Here is a 22,011-nt window from a genome sequence, read left to right on the forward strand (position 1 = left end):
TTCTACTCACATTTTATTATAAAACTAATATATAAAAGTAGAACTTACATTCCACTAACTTTTTCAATTCACTTTTCATTATATTTTTTAAAACCCGTGCCCGGTCAAAGTGAGACAATCTTTGTGGTACGGAGGGAGTATTTGAAAATTGAATACTAACAAAGCTTTAGTTTTTATTATAGACATAAATGACGTATTTGGTGATGTTTAAAACAGCTTTGTTTGATAAAAATAAAATGAAAAAATATTTCATTGAAACAATGTTATTTTATAATTGAATAATACGGAGTATAATTTTTAATCTTGTATTAAGACTGACCAGAATTTTACACTCCAAAAATTTATAATTTAAATAACTATTGAAGTACAACTAAGTCGCAGTTTGGAACATTTGGATCCCAAATTAAATTGTACGAGTACTACTTATAAATTTGATTACTGTATTATAATTGAACTTAATTATTGTGGACATATAACAAATATCTACTGTACCACTTAAATTAATCGCCATTACTATATTAAAGTCACCACATGGCTGCTCTCGACAAAAGAAGAAGATTAAAAGAAATGACTAGACACCAAGTTCAATGTCTGCTAAGAGTGTCCACGATGGTGGCCCCTGAAGGCCACCAAATGTGGCCCGGCCACCATTCGTGGCTCTCATGTGGTCCTTCGCAATGGTAAAATAATAAAATTAACAAAATAAACAAGGGCACCAAATGTGGCCCTCTATAAAAAAAATTAATTTGTTTTCTTTTTTTAATGTTATTTTTAATTTAACTATATTAAATTTTATTAGACTTTAAATTTATGATATTTATAAATTTAATTAAAATAAAATAATTTGGATTGTAAATAAAAAAATTCACAACCTAAAACCAAAATGTAACAAGAACTTCGTTGTATTATATTAAAATAGAAAAATTATACAACGAAAGTTTTCTAATTTAAAAACAACAACCCGAAAACCCATATCAATCTGCGGCGCCCCTTCTACGGTTCCAGACCTCTTCAACCATATCAGCCTGCAGTGATGTATGCGATATTTAGCTCCGCATATCGGTGTACCGCTGGATCAAGTATTCATTACTACGTGGTACACCCATCTGCAGGGGCTCCATGGCAATACCCGAGCTCGAACTAGCACCATCTTCCGGTGTCCATCGCTCTGCAGCAACTCCTTCGTCATCTATTATCATATTGTGCAATATGATACATGCAGTCATGATGTTTGCGACATCATTTTCGTGTCATTGTCGAGCCGGGCACTGTATAATGGCCCATCGCGCTTGGAGTACACCAAAAGCTCGCTCAACATCCTTCCTAGCACCGCTGCAACAAGGTTTTGGAACTCCAGATCTACCGCTTGTTGGAATTGTTCATCGTCGGAATTCATAGTTGCAAGGTTGAATCGAAATTGGAAGGAAATATTGGAAAGATTGGAGGAAAATGAAAGTAAAATGGAGTTGAAAAAATGGAATGGAAGTGTAGTATTTTATAAATAATTTTCGAAAATTTTTAAAAAAATAATAAATTCCGCGGCCCAGCCGCGAATGGCGGCCCGCTGCAGTGGAGGGCCGCGGCTCAGCCGCGTGAAGGCCGGGGCCGCGGCTCGCCCTCGGCTCTCTGCAATGGGGGGCCGCACACCGAGCCGCGGGCCGCGGCTCCCCCATTGTGGACACTCTTAACAAGATTTTATTTATTTTTGTAGTATAATTAAACTATAAATATTTGTTAGATAAGGTTGATCTCACATATTCAACTAGACCACATATTTTCTGTATATTCATTAGTTATGATTCTATTTATACAATTAGAAATACCACTCAAAGTTAAAATACTAGTACTATACAAATCATAAAGTTTGATATTTTAGCAATTATCAAACCCATCTTTCATTTTATCGCATATTAATGACATGACAACCGATTTCAAAATAGCACCGGATAAAATAACAGTGTAATAATCACGTGGATAAACACGTTTAGTCCACGTATTTTAAACACGGCTGCAACATCAACATGTAATTAGCATATAATTTTAAAAATCACCTTATTTATTTAGCATAAATTAAAACATATTGTCTCAATTTTATATGAACAAATTTCCAATACAAACATGAGTGCAATAAATATCACCTCCAAATCCCATCAGTTGAAAGTTTTCACGCCTCAACTGAAACTCCACACCTCAAAAGAATTAATGTCGATGGCCCTTGCATCTTCATCCAGCACAATCCTATTAAAATTTATAATTAAATGACATATTTTTTCACATGTAAGAGAAACCAGAAAAGGGTCCACCGTTTCTTCCTTTTTGGGCTCTCGTTTGTTTTTTCGTGGCCGTGTCGGTTTCCGTGTTTGCGTATCCACTCACCTAGTGGGCGTATGACTTCTCCCCTCTTCGTGCGTACCAGCTCACTCACACCTTCTCACTCTCTCTCCTCTCTCTCTCTCTCTCGCCATTTCCGTTTCCGAAGCATTAAAAATTAGAGGATTGGTTGGGCTGGGCCATGAAATTTCAAGAATTTTAGATACGTGTAGATCCCACCATAAATAAAAAAAAAAATTCTCTTTTTTTGTCAATTACTTGAGCCGTTTGACAATTACTTATACAGTTGAAGCTTCTGTGTGGTTTGATTTCAAAGCACACGTCTAGACATTTGTGTATTTGTGGATAGGAAAAGCTTTTTTGGAGTGGCGGAGCTTCTTATTCTTCTTCTTCATTGTCGAATTTTGGTAAAGTTTCTTCCTTTACTGTTGTTTATATTTTCTGCTTTCTGGAATATCCACTTTGTGCTTTAGATTGGTAGTTTTTTACTGTCTGGGTATTGCTTGGAAATGATAACTTGCTTATTGAAAGACTTTGCTCTTCTTGAAAAGGGATTCGGGTGAGTTTGGCCCAAGTTTGGAGTGATTTTTCTTTAAAAGATTCAATTCAATTCTTTACGTGAAGATAATGGTTTATATTTGGATGTATGTAATTTGTCGAATTGCTTTGTTATAAAGTTTTGGAGTATTTATGGATTTATGTGGTTTTAGGATGGTTGCTCTGATTTGATTTTTGATGTTCTTTATGGTTATTAGTCATTAGTCATATTCATGATCTTATTTAATTGAACAAAATAGACCTGATTGGCATTTTGTTGGATTGGATGGGTTGGTGTAATTCTACTACAATAATTTACTTCAAATATTCAGTTTTTTTATTGTCAAGAGCCTCAGTGAGTTAGGATTCAGTGAAGCCTCTGTTTTGACTGATGTGGGTATGTTTTCTTCTGTGATTTTGTTACTCAGAGATCAGCTAGTGTTTTTAGTTGTTGATATAAAGGAAGTATTTATTCTAGTTGTGTAGAACAAGAATTAGTTTGAATACTGTTATTATAATTAATGTGGTGATGAATCTCCTCCCTGTGAAGATCTTATCTGTGATCTCTCATTTTGGTAATTTCTGTTTTTTCTTCAACACCTTTGATTAAATGATTTTTTTCATTATGCAAGTCGAAAGTTCTGCAATTTGAGTTTGTTTACTATTATATCTTGATGAAGTCTGAAATGCCCTTTTTTTCTTGATTCTTTCCTTACTGAGGTAGATGATCATATGCCTGATGTTTCATATGAGAAGTTTTTAGCTGGGCGTTGTAACTTTACTGACTTCAACTACTCGAAAGGATAAACACTATTTGCCCTTTAGATTTTGTGGGTTATGATTATCCAATTTGTTTGTGGTTTGCTTCTTGATTATCCCTCCTCTTTTGGATACCTTGTGGATCAGATTGTACTAACTGTTTATGTTTCATTCTCCAGATTGCTCAGAGTAAGTATTGCGTAACCTAAGGCTAAGTTTCCACCATAGTTAATGAGCACAGCAGAAATTGAAAGTGTTAACTTGCTCGTATTCTGCCATTAATGTATTGTGTTTCCTTGGAGCTGGAGTATGGAAAGCCCAAGTACGAACTTGGGGAAAGATGGTAGTGAGGAGGAAAATGCAGTACGGTGTGCTACTGGATGTCTAGAATCCAGTCAAGAAACTCTCGTTCCCAAAAGAAACTTAGTGCCCAGCAAGACCCTGATACTAAGCAAAAGGAGGTCGAGAGCTAGTGCAACTTGCAGGGAGGTGTTCCTTCAGAACATCCACGCCTCACGGAATAGTATTCCTAAGCATATTATCACCTTTGATGAAAAGTATGCTATTCGTTGCCTTCAGTCAATACGTAATTTTGCAGTAAGGGCAGCAGCTAGGAATTTTAGCTCAAAAGTTGATATTTTGACGGATCATACTAGTAGTTTAGCATATATCAGGGATAGAAGTTCAAGTAATATGAAAATTGAATATCCATTGGTTGGTGGCACTGAGGTCATCGTGGACTCAACTGGTGACTGGACTATTGGCACCGTCTCCGGTAGCCAGACCATGATCAACATCTTGAAGAGCCCCTTGCTCCAACAATTTGGCTCCTTAGATGCCACGTTTATGAAAACAAATTTTCTTGGCGCGAGTGAGCAATTCTACTCGGATTTTGCGGGCTCTGTAAAAGCAACCAGTACCATATCCCCTAACTTGGAAAAGGAGGTAAAAGTTCTTGATCATAGATATGCATCTGCACCTCTGCACAGAAGGGATGCTTCTATATCGAGCACAAGCTCGAGCTCTGATCAGTCATCATCTTCGGGTATCTCATTCCAAGGAATGCTACAGTGTACATGGAAGGATGGACTCCCTCACCATGTTTTCACTGTGGATGATAAGAGGGAGGTCTATTCTGCTGATTTGTCAAAGGTTGAGTGTTCAGACGACAAAGGTTTGGACTACTTATACACATTCCATGCGCGGAGAAATGGCAAGAAAGAGCGTGAACTTGAGTCACAAAATATTGCTCAGATGCGAGTGTCTTCTTCAGTCGGATTTTCTTCCAATACCATGGAAGTTAGGGAGACCCAGTTTGTTCTATCTATCAACATTGACAACCGCTCAGGGGGGATGCAGACCTCAAATCAAGCCCACAAGAAGAACAAGAGATTGACAAAGAAAATGGTGGATGTTTTCAGGCCAAGTCACTCGTATAAGCAGAGATCCTCTTCTAAAGTAGGCATATCAGGCGCCATTCTTGAAGACACTCCATTGGAACCATCTGAAGATGTTCGTGCTAATTTTCCCGACGTAGTTGAGAGGTGTGCAGAATATAAATACGCACCAAATCTTGAGTTGGCCGCCATTGTTGTGAAAGATACTTACCACCGCCATGTCGAGGCTGAGGTCGAGGCTGGAGGTTGGGGATTGAAGTTTCTTAAAAAATCCGGAAACAAAAAATCTCCAGATGCCACAACACCTCCCAAACACTCCAGAAACAGAGGCGAATGCTCAACTAGCACAGACATTTTGATACCCGCAGGTATTCATGGTGGACCAAGAACGAGAGTGGGTGGCCCTGCGAGTATTATTGAGAGGTGGAAATCTGGTGGCCACTGCGACTGTGGAGGCTGGGATGTTGGCTGCCCACTAACAATTTTTAACACTGGGCTGGGAAGCACAGATTATTCGTCCCAGGAATGCAAGTCATTTGATCTCTTTATGCAGGTTCGCACACATATACCCTTCTCACTATCTGAATAATCTTCTTGTTATCTTCATCCATTACTTAGCCATATGCAAATATACAGGGTTCAAATCAAAGTCTACCAAGCATGAAAATGGTGAACATTCACAAGGGCTTGTATTATATCAATTTCCAGTCGACTCTGTCAACTTTGCAGTCTTTTGCTATTGCTGCTGCGTTGATTCATTCGCGAAGTTCTGTTCTTCGATCCAGTGTATAGGGCTTGAGGCGAGGTATCAAGGAATTAGTGTGTATAAATACGGCTACCATTAGCAAGCAAAGGTTAAACCATACATACATGGTATGATAGTTATTTCCATTTGTGTTGTAGAATTAGTTACTATATGGAAGGTTAGTTATTGCAGTTGTAACCGATTATCTTTCTGCTATCAGCCTCTGGGTTTTTAATCCCCATTAGTCTGCATATGAATATCATTATGAATATAGCTTTTGAAATCCTCAGTTCATGTTTGGTAACTAGTTATGTTAAAGATGAAAATATAACAATATATGAAGAATTGTTCATGCTAAAGATTAAAATATAACCAAATTGTCAATGGCAGAAATCAGATAGATTTGCAAAAAGCTGCTAAAGAAAGCCATGAATCAAAGATTGTTTCTGGAAACCAATCACTTTAGCCTCATGTCAACACCACCTTTTGTTTGATTATATTTGGCCTTGTGCATCAACAATTCTGCTTTGGTTGATAAGATTTTCTGCTGCAGCAAACAAACTTCTCTTTCGTACGCTTCCAAATCCTTCTTTAATCGCCTGATCAATGCATCAGATCTAGCCTCATCAGGCTGGCAATCTTTGAAACTGTTCTTTGTCTGAGCTATATACTCCACCCTATCAAGAATCCATCCCACGCTCAGCTTATGGCTCTCCAAAAGGCGGAGTTCAGAGATCATGCCTTGAAGCTCTGCAGGCGTAAGATCAATGAACTTGGTCTGCTCTAGCCTTTGGTAGATCTGGCAGATTCGTTCCAGGCTGGTGGAGACAAAGTCCGGTGAATTGACATCTGCACCACTAGTGATGTTGCCATATTTGTCGAAGATGGCTCTGAGCAGAGGGGCAAATTCTGTCTTCACCCTGTATCCGTGTATGTAATCATAGACATGATTGGATGATGATGATCCCATCTGTTGAGGTCCTTGGATATCTGAGATGAGTTCCACACTAGGTTCGTCCATTTCCTTCTCTTTGCCATGATGGTGCAGCTTTGGCTTGTCGTCATCTTCATCATCATCGATAATTATGATTAATTTTGGTGTCAAGGTGGAAGATTGGCCCGGAGTCTTCATTGTACGGTTTCCAAAAGGTTTGTTGGGGTAACGAGGCGAAGTGAGGACTGCTCCTCTTAAAGAAAATGCAGGAGAAAATGGATAGTCCTAAATGGTGAAGGAGATTGTAATTATTATTAACCAGTAGTAATTAAACACAATTATTAAGATGTAATCTTTGAGAAAATGAATAAACTTAGACCTGAGATTGATGATGATAATTTTGGAACTTTGCTTCTGCAGCTTCTCCATATTCACATTCTCTACTTCTCTTTCTTCCTCTTCCTCTTCCTCTTCCTCTTCCTCTTCCTCGCCCTCGCCCTCGATCTCCTCCTGCCATTGCTACTTCATTTTGTGGAGAGATTGGGTGATTTTGATTTCTCTCTGTTTGTTATCACACAGCAACACACACACAGCATGAAGCAATGAGTTACAACTAAATGATCATGAAAAAGGTACAAAATGAAGTCTGGAATTTTCTAGAAATGCTTGAGATTTACCATGTGAACAAGTTAATTTGCTTCACACATGCTTAATTTTGAAACCTAATTCAAATTAATTGCTTGGAAATGGATAGAATAACAATATTTCGTACATAAAAACGCGAGAACACTTGCATTGATTGAACGTACAAAGTATCTGCATATTCAGTTCAAATTAACAAGCAAAACGCCTCATGCCAGCCCGGCTGCTTCCTTAGTCTCGTGGATCATCTCACAGCAGATCTAACCTCACCGCGAGCTTCTTCTCCTCATCAAGAGTAATCACACCAGCTTTGATATCAATAGCAGCAACCTCTTGCTTCATCACTAATAATTCTGCTCTGATTGATGAAATTTCCCTCTTAAAGAGCAAACTTGTTTTTCATAAGCTTCCAACTCCCTCTCCATCAACTCAATAAGTACATACTCCACTCTCTCAAGAATCCATCCCACATTCAGTTTATGCCTCTTGAAAAGGCGGAGCTCGGATCAAGGCACTCAGCCTGCTCTAGCCTTTGGTAGACATGGCAGATTCGCTCAAGGAAGATGGACAGAAGATTGGATGATTTGACATAGTTGCCACTAGTTATGTCGCCGTATTTCTTGAAGATAGCTCTCAGCAGAGGGGCAGATTCAGCTTTCACCCTGTGCTCAGCCACATATTCAAAACTATGGTTGTAAGATGATTCCACTTCCTCATAGTTAGTACGAGGTTGCTTGTGATGAATGCTGCAATGAGTTTCTTTTCCAGCCAGCTTCTTCCTCATATTCACATTTTAACATTTTATGTTGTTCAAAATCATTATTAAATGATATTTTCACTGTTATTTATGCACTTTCCGTGAAATTGTTTTATATTTTATAACTTATTATCTTATACGATTGATTTTACAATCTATAATAACATAAAAATGCACAATATAGGTTCAAAATTATACTACTATCACTCGTATAGTATCATTGGTTCTTTAGCTTAAATCTTGTCGGAAAATTTTGTCATCTGAAAAAGGAGAAAAATCGAAAGTTCATGTATTTATCAGCAACGATTATACATAGCTCATGTGCTAAACAAAAATCGTGTGAAATTTCGTGTATTTTGGCGCAATTACCCCAATTAGTCTCCATTTTTCTTCTTTGATGTGAATTTAAACTTGAAACCTTGAATCTCTTCAAGAGAACAATATATCAAAACATCATTCTTAACATCAATTCAAGCTTATGGAAGGATTTGTGAAAAATGCACTACTTTGCTTATTCATTTTGCAGTTAGAGGTGAAATTAGTATATGCATCTTATTTTCCACCTACTCATGAAATTAGCACTACTTGAGTTTGCTGATCAAATATATAATTAAAAACAGTTTTGAAGTTTGATTCTGGAGTTTCTTACTAATAAAACAATAATTTCATAAAGATATATAGCACAAAAATAATCTTGACGCATTCATCTTGACATAGTAATTGGTAGCTTAATTAGTAAGTACATACAATAACAATATAGCATGCATCACTAGAGAACTATGTGAAAAGGGTAAATTGAAGCTTCTTCCTCCATCGATGGCGTGTAGGTGTGATTATAACTGTAAGAAGTGTCGACCACAAATGGCTGACTCCAAAAATTCTCCAGAAATCCATCATTGAAATTCATTCCGATTCGACTTTCGCACTTTTCTCCTATAACCACCTCCTCCTCAACTTCTTCTGCTCCAGCAGACTGTGAAGACGAAGCACAGTCTTCCGAGTCACACGTCACAGCCATCGGATTCGGCGAATTCAACCTCTCCGATGATTCCAGAATCAGCTTACCAGATGTCTGAAGATCCTCCGAAGATTCTAGATTCTTGCATGGACTTAATTGAGAAGGAGATGGGGCCTTTTTGCTGTGTTTCTTGAAATGTGTGTGACAGTAGTTTTTTATCTCATTGTCTGTTCTTCCTGGAATCTTTGCCGCCATCGCCGACCACCTGCATTAGAAAATCATGTGTTTCATCTTAAATAAAACATGATGAAATGTAATAAAGGCTCGTTACAAACTAAACAGAAGAACTCTTCGTAAAACCAAAGACGGTGAAACCCTAGAATTAATAGAAGAACTCTTCCCGGATCCGTTGATTTCTCCGGTTCATAATGGTGAGATGCATAACCATTATAACAAAATGCAATTACTTAGATTGAAAAAGTTTCATTAAATGACCCAATTTTAAGGCGCAAAGAAAAACATCCTTAAGACCCAATTACCCACTGCAGCCTTGATCTTTTGCTCTTATGAATGTTTTTCATTTGCGCCCCTTAATTTATTAGGTCACAAAAATGAGGGTGCTCTTTAGTGGATGATGTATTTAGTCGATTCGCGACTGAACTGGTCGAACCGGGCCAGTCTGATCCGAGTTTTAAAACACTGCCCCACACCAATTGTCTTACACAACCGATCTGGGACATTGGAGTCCAGAATCGAAATGCGTACTTGTTGCCGAGCTGACGGTGAAGTTTAGCGATAAGGATTTCTTCTTCCTGGGTGAAACGACCTCGTTTAAGACCTGGTTTAAGGTAGTTGACCCATCGCAATCTGCAACTCTTGCCACATCTAGCTAGACCTGTAATAAATCTATATGATCAGAAATAAATCTCACACAACACAACACAAAACTACTAGGAGTAGTAATTAATGGATTTAATGGAGTACTATAATTTGTTACCAGCAAACTTAGGCAGCAATCTCCAGTTCCAGTGGCCATATCTGAGAACATAAGATCTTAGCTTGCTGTCTTCTTCTTCACTCCACGCTCCTTTCTTCACTCCATTTTTGTCAACGCTCGATTTCCTCATTTTCTTCCCTTCATTGGAGTATCCCTGATTCAAGATGCAATGATATATATACACTTACAATCTCACTCTTGTAATGATCACATATTCACACACCTATATAAAAAGTCAAAGACAGTGATATAGAGACACCTAGAGAAACACACAGAGATATTTATGAATAGTGACAAAAGTGTGTGAACTTATTAGGAGCAAGAGACAGAAAATTAATGATTTAGCGTATACTATATTATGTTGCATTGTGGTTCATGTGCCTAAAAACTACATGAAAAGTACTAACAATGAAGCTTCTCTTTTCAAAATCATTGAAACTGTCAACACGTATGTATTAATTCAGTACCGAAACAATTCATGAACGGGAAATATGTGTATGTGTTATTTTTCTGTTTGTATATGTAGTTTAATGATTTGTTTTAAATACAAATTCGGATGCATGTGTGCATTTAGACCATCCACAATGCCGCCCAGCCGACCGCCAAGCCGAGCGTCGGCGCTGGGCGGTTCGCTGGGCGGTCTATTGCAGTCGCCCAGCGGGCGAATGGAGAGAGAAACCGCGCAGCGCTGGGCGGTCGCGTGACGCTGGGCGGTCCGCTCGGCGCTATTGCATCGCCCGGATCGCCCAGAGCACCGCGTAGCGCGAAATTTAAAATTTTTTTTTCCGAAACACTATATATACGCGCTTTGCTCGTCATTTTCATTCGCACCACTTGTTTTAACGAGTACTCTCTCTATCTTAATTTCTGTACAAGATCAACAAGGGAAATGGATCTCAACAACGAGCCTAGTTCCGGGAGTAGCGGGTCACAAACTCCGTCGATCCCCGTGGGAAGTGGATGGGGTCAGATGCCCGGGTACTACAACATGTACCAGTGGCAGCAGATGTATTCCGGGATACCAACGGGGGGGAGTCCGCCGAGGGGGTATCCGGCGATACCGGGGTGGGCACCAACGGGATGGGCACCCGGGATGCAGATGATGCCCGGGGGGGGGGGGGGGGTACCGGCGACACAGGGGACTCCGGGGGTCGTACCGGCTACATAGTGGACTTCTGGGGGGTCCCCGGCGATGGCGGGGGATGTCTATCGCCCCAGTTTAGATTTTTCGACTGGTTCATCGCACACATCGACCCAAACGCCCTTGGGGTTTGATAGTTTCTCCTTAGATGACTTGGTGTTTGATACTCCCGGAGCTCCGGAAACTCTCGTTGAAGGGGGGGCAGAGCGGGGGCGTGGCGCCCCCGCGAAGAAAGGCAAGAAGAAGGTCGGCGAGTCGTCGCAGCCGGGTGAGGAGGAGGTACGGAGGAGGTGGACGGACAAGGAGAACGTCGCGCTCTGCAAGGCGTGGGTGAGTGTTTGCGTGGGTGAGGCAGACGATACTTTTGGTTGGAACGAGCAGAGGATCGTCAATATGTGGGGCAAGATAGCAGCAGCCTACAAGAGATTTTGCCCGGAGGGGAGGCCACGCAACGAGGAGGATTGCCGGAAGGCCTGGAACCGAATCAGGGGTGCGGTCTCCCGATTTTCGGGTTTGTACACCAACGCACTCCGCATGATGAGCAGTGGCCAAACGGAGGAGGACTGCAGGAGAATAGCTAAGAAAGCCTTCCCACTGAAGGGGGTATACAAGGACTTCACCTACTGGAACTGCTATCTTGTGCTGAACGAGTCCGAGAAGTTCCGAGTAGGTGTCGACTCTGGCTGGCCGAAGAAGCAACGACTGAACTACACCGGCAATTTCAGCGGCAGCAGCGGTGGTTCCCACGACCTCCCCGAGACGACGCAGGAGTTCCCCACGCCGCGTTCGGTCGGTGGCCGACCTCGCCCGATGGGGCGCAAGCGCGCTCAGCGGGAGGCAAGGGGGAACACCGGGGCTTCCCAGGAGGTCCAGTCGGCATCCCCCCTTGGCCAATCCACCGAGGATCTCAAATTCTTCGCTCGCGCCCAAACGCGCGCTCAGTTGATCAAGACGATGGCCGAATGGCGGGTGGCGACGGATCCCGTGGAGAAGAGCGTGCTTCAAACCTTGCTCATGAGCCTGCAGGACGAGTTGGAGGCGGCACGGAGGGAGACCGGCGGCGGTGGTGGCGGCGGCGATGGTGGCGACAGCGACGGAGGCGGCGACGACGGAGACGAGGAGTGAATTGGCACTCCTTTTTATTATTGTATTTTTTTAAAAAATTAATGTATTTTTTTAAATTATTGTACTTTTTTAAATTTTAATATTATTATTAAACTTTTCCCGTATATGTCTCGTAAATTAAATTTCGTATATTGTGTGATTGTTAATTATTTCATTTTGTATATATTTGTTAATAGTGATGTGGATATTATGTGGCTAGGCTATGACTGGGCTATTGCTGGGCTATTTGCTTGTTTTGATGATGTGGCAGGAGGATTTTGAGTGCTGATGATGTGGCAGTGGCTAGGCTATGGCTGGACTATTGCTGGGCTATTCTATTGTGGATGGTCTTATTGGGAGAATGTTTGTTTGAATGTTTCAAAATTGATACTATACTACTAGAAAATTGGCTTGTAATGACACTTAAAATTGTCACTAGAAAATTACTGTGCTGACACTTCATCTATAATGGCACTTATGCAAGTGCAGCACCGGGTACCTGTAGTAAGAGGTAGTGTGTAGATAGTACATCTATGATGACACTTTTTATGTTGAAGTGCAGTAACAATATATTATAAAGTGCAGTGAAAATCTAGTGTGTAGATAGTACATCTATGCTGGCACTTTTTATAAAGTGTGATAAAAAAAGTGTAGTGAGAAGCAATTTTTCTAGTAGTATAGCTACTACTATTTTTTAGCATTTTCGTGATATACTACAGTAAATTCATTGAAAATTTCATAAGTTGAATCATGACTACACCTTAAACTAATTACTACTCCATGCAGTGAAGACATTTTTTTGCACGGAGATTAAGAAAAGTGTATGTAATATATTAAATAAAAAATAATAATGTAGGAAAGAGGAAAAAGTAGAGATAATAAAATAAGAGAGAGGGAAAAGTAATAATGGAATGTGTTACTTTTTACTAATAAAAATGAAACGATCTATTACTATGGAACGTTCAAAATGGAAAAATAACCCTATTACTATTGGACGGAGGGAGTGTTATAAGTCTACAATAGAAGCCCTCTTAATCTGAAATATGGTGTTTACAATAATTTATCGTAGTGCGTAGGATAATGTGATTAACTTAGATATTACTCGTTTGTCACTTCTCAAGCTAATTAAGTAGTACTCCCTATATATTATTCATCCATTTATCAAGCGTTTGCAATAATTGACTTCAAGTATCCAATGCAATTTTAAAAAAAATATATATGATCCATTCCATCATTTTCATTCACTATTAATTATGTTCATTTTGAGTCATTTTCTCTACTAATCATACTATTAGTTTAAAGTTTTATTAAAATTTACGACTATCTCCGTCCCAACCTAAATGATACATTTTTTTTCGGATGTCCCAACCCAAATGAAACCACTAGATAAAATTCATACCGAAAAAGAAATGCGCTAATTAGGATGAGACGAAGTGAGAAAAACAAAGTTATTGTTTTTTTAAAACGAAGAAAGTGAAATCAAAACCCAATAAAGGAGTATTCGCTAATTACCCTATATAGTAAGTCAATGGTTAACACTTATTAACAATGCTGAAACATGTTGCACACATTAAAGAGTGAGAAACACAAGTCATCAATATGATTCAATTATATGATGTTTCTATGGCTGTTATTAATTAATTGACTATTGAACAATATATGCATCAGAGAATTGATTCAGAAGTGTACGATAAACTAGGGATGAAGACTCAATTTTTCAATTTGATTTACCCAATTACAATTTTATTCTTTATAGTTTGAAAAGGTTTTCTCCCTCTTCATCATTTATAAGCGATCAAATTAAATAAAATTGCTTCTGCACTCTTTTCTTGATTTATATTCTTCAATTAACAAATTCATGTGTTGAGATTAGAATGATGATAAATGGCTCATAAATAACTCTGGGGAATTATAGTTGGGGCCTTGTGGTTATTAATCTTTGAAAGCACAATTTATATGCTTACAAATTGCAGTAATTAATCCAATTATGTGAAGTAAAAGTTAGTAATTGTCAAATTTATACGATGAAAAGGACAAATTTAAGTACCACACCTATTTTGGATAGTTATTTTTTAACCATGAACTAATTAGCTACTCAAAATAAAAATAAAAAAGAACTAATTAGCTTAATTATAAGAAAACAGAAAATTACATCAAAATCCAAAGTCAGAATGTCAAATTATTCTCTTGATTTTCCAACATATATACAGTAATTCTTAGCTTCCATGTGATGCATAACTCAATTTAGTTTCTTTGGTGTATTTACACATTTTAATAACCCATCAAATTTTCAAGTCAAGAATGGGACCAAAATGTTTAGCCCCACACGAAACACGTTCCACGTACCATGTGCGAAAATTAAGCATTATTTGGTAAATAGCTAATTAAACTCTTTTTTTTTTTTTCAATAGTAACGTTAGTGTGCAAAAATTTGTCCTGGTAGAGATTATATATTCAGGATAATAAATTTTTTTATATTTTATTATAATGACAGTTGCATTTGCATAATGATCCACTCAAAATACCAAAAATCCTAAGATGTTATGCGAATTAAGTAGTTTTTTTAGTATCGTTAAATTCATTACTTTTATCCTTCACTGAAGTGAAAAGGATGAATATTGATTTTTTATATATTAAAAAGATGGGAAAAAATTGGAGAATTTAAAGGGATAAATTTTTCTTATTCCTTGTCTTCCCATGACCATAGATAATGGGCCCAAAGAATGAACTTTAATGTTAAGATATTGGGATTGGGGTATAGAAATCTTTATATTATATTGTACTACTATATCAATCTTTATAATATACTTTGAACCAAAAAAAGTCTTTATAACGCAACATAAATTTCAAAGACCAACTACACCATTTTTTAATTCAAAATATGATAATTGTGAACAAATATGGATGTTTAATTAAGAACCTATTTGCTTACATTAGGGTGGGAATCCGATCGGTTCGGTTCCTAATCAAATAGATTGGTTGGTTAATCAACGCCCAAAATTGACAAAACCAAGAACTTGAACCGACACCGAATAAGGTTACCCAAGAACATGACTTTTTCGATTCGGTTCTCGGGTAATCGAATAACCGGGAACCGTTTTACCCAGCCCTAGTATAGTACCTATAGACACTTTGCTTGAATGTGAATTCATTATCAATATTGCTTATTTAGTGGCCCCTTCATAAATATGAGATCGATTTTTCTCATTGATCTATCACTACTATTTGAGATCAAGTACAATTTTGCATTATGTTAAAAGGGTTGCAAAAAAATATACAACGTCACATGTTTCAATATCGTCATTGAAGTCTTTTAATGCGTGTGAGGCAAGAGAAAAGTCTTTTTCTAGTGTTTTTGTCAATTGTCATAATATATGTTCTCATAATGATAATATCACCAGTGGGTTCAACTGGGCACAAGAGAATTGCAAATCAAATGGGAAAATAGATTTCCTTTTTATACAAAATCTCTTATTTTCATACTACTATTCGGCTAAATTCAAACCCTGAATCATTTCTTGAATTTGACAAGTCGTACACAAGTCGACTGTATACTAGAGCAGTAGGAACGGACACAAAATAAAATTGATATTTGCGGCTAGATATTTTTTTTATCATAATAAATCTACCAAACTTTCAACGAAGATTCGTCGATTTAATAAATGTCCCGCTACATATGTTGATGTTTGGAAAATTAACGTCTATCACATGAAATCTATACATATATAAAGGGGGAGTTTTGACATTATTTACACAACTGTCATTTTAATTTAAAAAATAAAATTTAATAGAATTAGTTTTTGTTAATAAATTTGTCCATCTTCATTGGCCGTTTCAGAAAATTATCATAATCTTAATTAAGCTAACGTTACATTATTTAAAAGGTCAATTTAATCAATCGACATTATTTGAAAGGTCTAAACAATTACTACTATTGATTTAAGTTTTAATAGTGGACTTACTAAAAGTCAGTCTGGGAAGAATACCAAAAGATATAAAGATCTTCTATAAATTCCAATGTAATTGTGAGAATTACCACATTCAGCAGGCCGAGAAGATCAGCACATACACCAAGCTTTGTTTATTTGAGTGCTACAAAAGCAATGTGAAGGAAGGATAGATGAAGGAGGAAGAGAGAAAAGCGGGGAGAATGTAGGGGCGTTGATTTCTTATTATTCTAACCCTAGAGATTGTATTTATATCATTAGGTTGTTGATTGTTAGAGGAGAAATGAACAAATAAGATTCTTGGAGCTTAAATATTTTTGTTTTCAAGTCCAACATCATAATGAGTTTTATCTTGTACGGTAGATGATAAAAAAATTGTGTTAATGATAGTTTTTTTATATTATGTATTTTAGGTACAAAATTGTAGGAGTATATTATTGATGGATTAGTGATTAACTTAAAAGTAAAGACATATTTAGTTATCGATTAATTAAAAGCAAAATAATATATTTTTGAGGTGTTTACAATTTGTTTTAGGTATCCAAAATATTTTAATTAATATTCATGAGTTTATTTAATAAGTGATTTTTTTTCTGTGCATAATTATTTTTGATGTCATATGGAGTACTGCATTTTGGAATAAATACAATGTGTCATGTATAGCATTGTTTTTATTTTATTTAATTAATTTATAATTTTAATTATTGTTTTAAAAATATTTTAGTCCGTGCATAGCACGGGAGTGTAGAAATAAATAAAATATTAGCGTATAATTATATCTATATCAATAACTTCAACAGTGTAGTGTATAATTGTAAATTACACGACAAGTGGCTTATGAAAAATTCGTTACCGGCTAAATGGTATTAAGTTACCAAGGAAAGTTATTTACTTATTATTGTATTTCATTCCACCTTTGTATATTTATGGAAATACCATTTTAGTTAAAAATTAATACGATTAAAGATAAAATGACTGATTAAACATATGATTAAATGTAAAATGTGTCATTAGGAGAATTCTAATAGTAACTAATAACGTATTTCTTTAATAAATGGAAGACAATGACCGTGGAATTAAATTTAATTCAATAAAACCTAATAACATGAGTAGTGGTTGAACTTCTACATACATTTGGTTCAGATTAAAAAAAAATCATTGAGAAAATTTCTATGCCATTTTATTACTACTTTAATTTATAATAAATTAAATTGGAATCACAAAGAGTCAATAGAGAAGAATATAAAAGGAATTAGAATGCCAAAAGCTACTAAATTTTCTATAAATACCAATTCTGTTAATTAAAATTTTAATGCCGGTGGTGGAAAAAAAAGTGAGGTGATTCTCATGTGTTGCTGCCTCAGACGTGCTATCGTTTCAGGTTTCACAGAGACGGTCCAGCAAATGCATATTTCAATATGCATAATAATATTTTTTTTTGTTTTTATGATAATTAGGCCAAGCGGAAGTGAGAAAGTTTATGAAAATTAATACTAATACATATCTCCATATAATTGAGATGAAGGTAACGGTTTAGATCCAGGGTTCAATGTTTAGCGTTTAGGGTTTATGATTAATGGTTTAGTGTTCAAGTGTAGCGAGCCATTCTAATTGATCTCAAATATAGAAGCTAATAGGGTTCAGGGTTTAGTATGTATGGTTTAAAGTTTAAAGTTTAAAGTTTAGTGTTTATTGTTTAGGATTCAAATGTGTCGATCGAGCCACTCTTATTGATTCAAAACTCTCTTTTATATATGTATAGATTTGCACAAATTTTTAAAAAAAAAACAGAATGTCATCATGTTTTTAATTAAAATTGCACTTTCTTGATATGCGCATATAATTCGATTTATAGCCAAGATTCAGGTAAAAAAACTTGTACTATCAGTAAGGATTATCAAGTAGGCCGACCCAATGTAAGATATCAAATACAGATCTAAAACCCCCAAAATAGAATAAGTGATCAACAAAGTAAAATTGAACTGAGACGGAGGGAGAATTTATTTGATATTTGGCTCATTTGTTGGTTACGATGAGTATATTTTAAAGTTAAGGGTTTAGGATTTAGGTTTCAAGGTTTGTGTTTTTAGTGTATAGGGTCACTATATTGCAATGAAATGAAGCTCGACTAAGAAGTGTCTCACAAGTGCAATCTTAAATTATTACAACGTAAACTTGCTCCTGCAGTTATAACTCAACGATTAATTCATATTTTCACAGAAATAAAAAGTGATTTAATTTTAAGTCTGATAATGAAATGTCAAGACAGTTTATTAAAACGTCGACACAAATATGTGTTGAAATTTTAATGTGATCGTATTGACATTTTAAAGAAAAGTTAGTATTTAAACGCACTCTTGTGGCCATGTGGGGTTAATGTGATTGAAAAAGTATAATCCAAAGTAAGAGGGCGTCGAATATTCTTTTGTTTATCATTTCACAAATTTTATTTCGCATAATGAAATAAATATGAAGAAATTAAAATGACCCGTGCATCGCACGGGCGTGATACTAGTGCTTATTAAAGCCCATGTTTTAAAATTGATAATTTTATTTTGACTGCAAAACAAAATAAGAAAATTCCATGTTTTAAGGCCCAAAAATCTTGATTCTTGAACACGAAACATATTCTCTGCAACACTTAATTTAGGTTTTCAAAAGTGTTGTACTCCCTCCGTCCCGGGCTATTCGCTCCTTTCCTTTTCGGCACGGAGATTAAGGAATGAGTGTATAGGAAAGTAAAAAATGACGGCTGTAGGTGAAATTTTTTACTAAAAATGGAAAGAGTGCAAGTAACTTGGGACGCCCAAAAAGGAAATAAGTGCGAGTAGTGTGGGACGGAGGGAGTATGTATTTAGTATTTTCTTTAAGTATAAACCTGAAAACTAGACAAATAATGTGGGTTTGTAAATTTATGACAGTGGAAAATTAAAATACTTAGTAATTACTACTCCCTATTTTCGTTTGTTAAAAAATATAGTAGGAGTACTATTACTCCGACTCTGAAACAATTTGTTGTTTATAATTAAATTTGCAAAAAGAAGCATAAAAAGCCCAACTCCAACCTTTCAAATATTCCCTTGGCCCAAATTCCTAAGTATTAGGCCCAAGATCTCAGGCAAACCCTAACTCACTACTAAACCCTAAAAATCCTCCCTTTAAATTACTCACAAACACCCCATTTTCACAGACCATAGCTCAAAATGTCGAAGCGGGGTGAGTTCAGATCTGCGTTTCTTCACTCTCTTAGTCCTGTTACAAAATTTCCATAGAAACTTGCTTAACTTTGCTTGAAATTATTGTTTCAGGGCGTGGAGGATCGGCCGGAAACAAGTTCCGGATGTCGCTGGGTCTGCCGGTGGCGGCGACGGTCAACTGTGCTGACAATACCGGAGCCAAGAATCTCTACATTATTTCCGTCAAAGGTATCAAGGGAAGGCTGAACAGGTTGCCGTCGGCTTGCGTCGGAGATATGGTCATGGCCACTGTGAAGAAAGGGAAGCCTGATTTGAGGAAAAAGGTCATGCCTGCCGTCATCGTGAGGCAGAGGAAGCCTTGGAGGCGAAAGGACGGCGTGTTCATGTATTTTGAAGGTGCGACTTTTTCCCAATTTTGTTGTTAGTGAGTGTAACTTTTAAATTAGGGTTTATTGCTTTAACCACCTTTTGTGATATTATTATGCGTGAATTTTGCTTTTGACCTCATGCGTTAGTTTATCATCGTTCTCCTTGCCAATTCATGAACCATTAGTATCTTCAATCTCTTTTTGATTCCAGACCAGTCATGTATCCATCTTTGTTAAATGGTGCTGATACCGTTACGTGTCTGTAAAAATAAGTATTTCCTTCGTTACAGGTGTGCTTATGCTCTAAGCTTACACCCGCTCCATTAGGAACCTACATTTTGCATTACTTATTGCTACTTAGTTTTGGTTAATCTTGATATGGTATCTCGGTCTAAGTAATAATGTTTCTTGAAATGGAATTTTTTACGTCCAATGTTGGAGATTTTTAAGGAATGCATAGTATGGAATTGTTATGTGATGCTGATCTTCATATTATATTGTTTGCAGATAATGCTGGTGTTATTGTAAACCCAAAGGGAGAAATGAAAGGTAAATCTAGCATTTGATATGTTCAAATTCAATACATATGGATGTCTCTTTATAAAGAAGTGGTTTTAACTTTGAAGAGTTATTTGGTATTGATATCTTGCTTCATGGGGTGCAGGTTCTGCTATTACTGGTCCAATTGGAAAGGAATGTGCTGATTTGTGGCCAAGGATTGCTAGTGCAGCAAACGCTATTGTTTAAGCAACCAATCAACTGATGTTTTTTTATTGAGGATTATGTTTTGAATATGAGATGTTTTCTTGATGCATTTTGTATTAGATTTTGATTGGTGGCCTTCCCATGGTTTAAACTTATAGCACTTACTGTTAATAATACAATTCTCCTTTGCCCACATGGAATTATTTTTGTTTTTAATTTGTAAGGTACAATATGTGACCTTTATAAAAAAATGTTAACCTTAGTTATTTTGGAGTTTCAACTGCAAAATGGCAGTTCTGGCGGCAGTTTTGAGGATTAAAAACGAGAAAAATCAGGGCAGAAAGGGGGAGGACTCCTGGGGACGACTTGGACAGAGATTGGATAGAAAGAAGAGAGGAAGAAGAAGAGAAGAGGAAATTAGAAATTAATGGTGTGGATATAGTGGTGTGGATATAGTCGACCAACATAGTAACAAAATTAGAATAGTTGCAGCTCTAAATTAAGTTACTCAATTATTAATTGAAACCTAAAACAGAAAATCACAAGCATATTTGGGGGAAAATCACATACTAGCTCATTCAGCACATACAAAATCGAAAATTCAATAATTAACATACATACATATATAACGTATAACTGAACTCACAGGGCTTAGGGATTGAAGTTTCGAGGTCGGTACGCACGGGACGATCGATGGTCACCGGAGCTTCAATGGCTGCCATCACTCTCCTTCAAACACCTTGCACAAATATGTATGCAAAATCAAAAAACGAACTAGTAATTGATTCAATGAAGCTTCTTTCAGCTATATAAGAGCATTAGCAATGGTGCGGATGCCCCGGCGGACAGTCGGGACATCCTGCGGACATCCCAAAAACACCTCCTGTCACGTCATACGGACATCCCACTGCGGATGCCACCTCATGCGGACATCCCACTGCACAATGACGGACATCCCCAATGACATATTAAACAATTTACGGAATTACAATTTCGACACAAATAGAAAAAAATTGCATTAAATAAAAAAAAGAAAAGTACATTTCATCAAATAAAAAAAAATACATTTCATCAAATAAAAAAAAATACATTTCAATAATTAAAAACTACATCAACGATGCATGTCGGCAAATGCACGGAATCGAACATGGGCTTCTTCAATAATATCGTTCTGGAGTCGAACATGGGCTTGTTTTTTGCGCATGTCGGCAAATGCACGGAATCGATCGACTTCGTCGTGGGGTATCCCCATGCGTACATTGCTAGTGGCCACACCGTGGCTTGGACCCGCAGCATCAGCATCATCATTGGTCCAATCAGTCAGTGCTGGACCTTCATCTTTGACAATCATGTTGTGCATGATAATACATGCGTACATGATGTCGGCGATGCTGTCAACATACCACAGCCGTGCTGGACTCTTCACTGCTGCCCATCGAGCCTGGAGCACACCAAATGTCCGCTCCACATCCTTGCGCGCTGCCTCCTGACG

General features: G+C 37.2%; 4 protein-coding genes across 5 annotated transcripts; 2 read left to right on the forward strand and 2 right to left on the reverse strand.

The window, feature by feature from the left end:
• The first annotated feature begins 2,096 nt into the window (after positions 1–2,096).
• On the forward strand, positions 2,097–6,052 carry LOC121804744. Of its 2 annotated transcripts, none has more exons than XM_042204388.1 (3): positions 2,097–2,738; positions 3,807–5,577; positions 5,661–6,052. In XM_042204388.1, exons 2-3 carry the CDS (start codon positions 3,937–3,939, stop codon positions 5,814–5,816), a joined length of 1,797 nt encoding a protein of 598 aa, XP_042060322.1. In that variant the 5' UTR covers positions 2,097–2,738; positions 3,807–3,936; the 3' UTR covers positions 5,817–6,052. The 2 variants fall into 2 exon arrangements, with proteins under 2 accessions (XP_042060322.1, XP_042060323.1); XM_042204389.1 differs by lacking the exon at positions 2,097–2,738 and adding an exon at positions 2,754–2,890.
• Positions 6,053–6,189: 137 nt separating this feature from the next.
• Positions 6,190–7,178, reverse strand: LOC121804745. Its single transcript, XM_042204390.1, has 2 exons — positions 7,083–7,178; positions 6,190–6,988 (listed from the first exon to the last, which is right to left on the reverse strand). Exon 2 carries the CDS (start codon positions 6,899–6,901, stop codon positions 6,227–6,229), a length of 675 nt encoding a protein of 224 aa, XP_042060324.1. The 5' UTR covers positions 6,902–6,988; positions 7,083–7,178; the 3' UTR covers positions 6,190–6,226.
• A 1,600-nt stretch (positions 7,179–8,778) lies between these two features.
• On the reverse strand, positions 8,779–10,235 carry LOC121802893 (transcription factor MYB8-like). The gene is made up of 3 exons (XM_042202580.1): positions 10,058–10,235; positions 9,826–9,955; positions 8,779–9,325 (listed from the first exon to the last, which is right to left on the reverse strand). Exons 1-3 carry the CDS (start codon positions 10,185–10,187, stop codon positions 8,872–8,874), a joined length of 714 nt encoding a protein of 237 aa, XP_042058514.1. The 5' UTR covers positions 10,188–10,235; the 3' UTR covers positions 8,779–8,871.
• A 9,160-nt stretch (positions 10,236–19,395) lies between these two features.
• LOC121802908 (60S ribosomal protein L23) lies at positions 19,396–20,712 on the forward strand. The gene is made up of 4 exons (XM_042202600.1): positions 19,396–19,465; positions 19,558–19,842; positions 20,322–20,363; positions 20,479–20,712. The coding sequence occupies exons 1-4, from the start codon at positions 19,453–19,455 to the stop codon at positions 20,559–20,561; spliced, it is 423 nt and encodes a 140-aa protein (XP_042058534.1). The 5' UTR covers positions 19,396–19,452; the 3' UTR covers positions 20,562–20,712.
• Positions 20,713–22,011: the final 1,299 nt, after the last annotated feature.

The sequence above is a fragment of the Salvia splendens genome, chromosome 5 (genome assembly GCF_004379255.2).
Source record: "Salvia splendens isolate huo1 chromosome 5, SspV2, whole genome shotgun sequence".
In the NCBI taxonomy this organism is placed as follows: domain Eukaryota; kingdom Viridiplantae; phylum Streptophyta; class Magnoliopsida; order Lamiales; family Lamiaceae; genus Salvia; species Salvia splendens.

Coding starts and splice junctions, on each gene's coding strand:
- LOC121804744 (XM_042204388.1), top strand. CDS start 3,937: ATGGAAAGCCCAAGTACGAACTTGGGGAAAGATGGTAGTGAGGAGGAA. Junction 5,578..5,660: donor CATTTGATCTCTTTATGCAG/GTTCGCACACAT, acceptor GCAAATATACAG/GGTTCAAATCAAAGTCTACC.
- LOC121804745 (XM_042204390.1), bottom strand. CDS start 6,901: ATGAAGACTCCGGGCCAATCTTCCACCTTGACACCAAAATTAATCATA.
- LOC121802893 (XM_042202580.1), bottom strand. CDS start 10,187: ATGAGGAAATCGAGCGTTGACAAAAATGGAGTGAAGAAAGGAGCGTGG. Junction 9,956..10,057: donor ATTGCTGCCTAAGTTTGCTG/GTAACAAATTAT, acceptor GATTTATTACAG/GTCTAGCTAGATGTGGCAAG. Junction 9,326..9,825: donor CACCGTCAGCTCGGCAACAA/GTACGCATTTCG, acceptor TTTCTAATGCAG/GTGGTCGGCGATGGCGGCAA.
- LOC121802908 (XM_042202600.1), top strand. Junction 19,843..20,321: donor CGTGTTCATGTATTTTGAAG/GTGCGACTTTTT, acceptor TATTGTTTGCAG/ATAATGCTGGTGTTATTGTA. Junction 20,364..20,478: donor CCCAAAGGGAGAAATGAAAG/GTAAATCTAGCA, acceptor CATGGGGTGCAG/GTTCTGCTATTACTGGTCCA.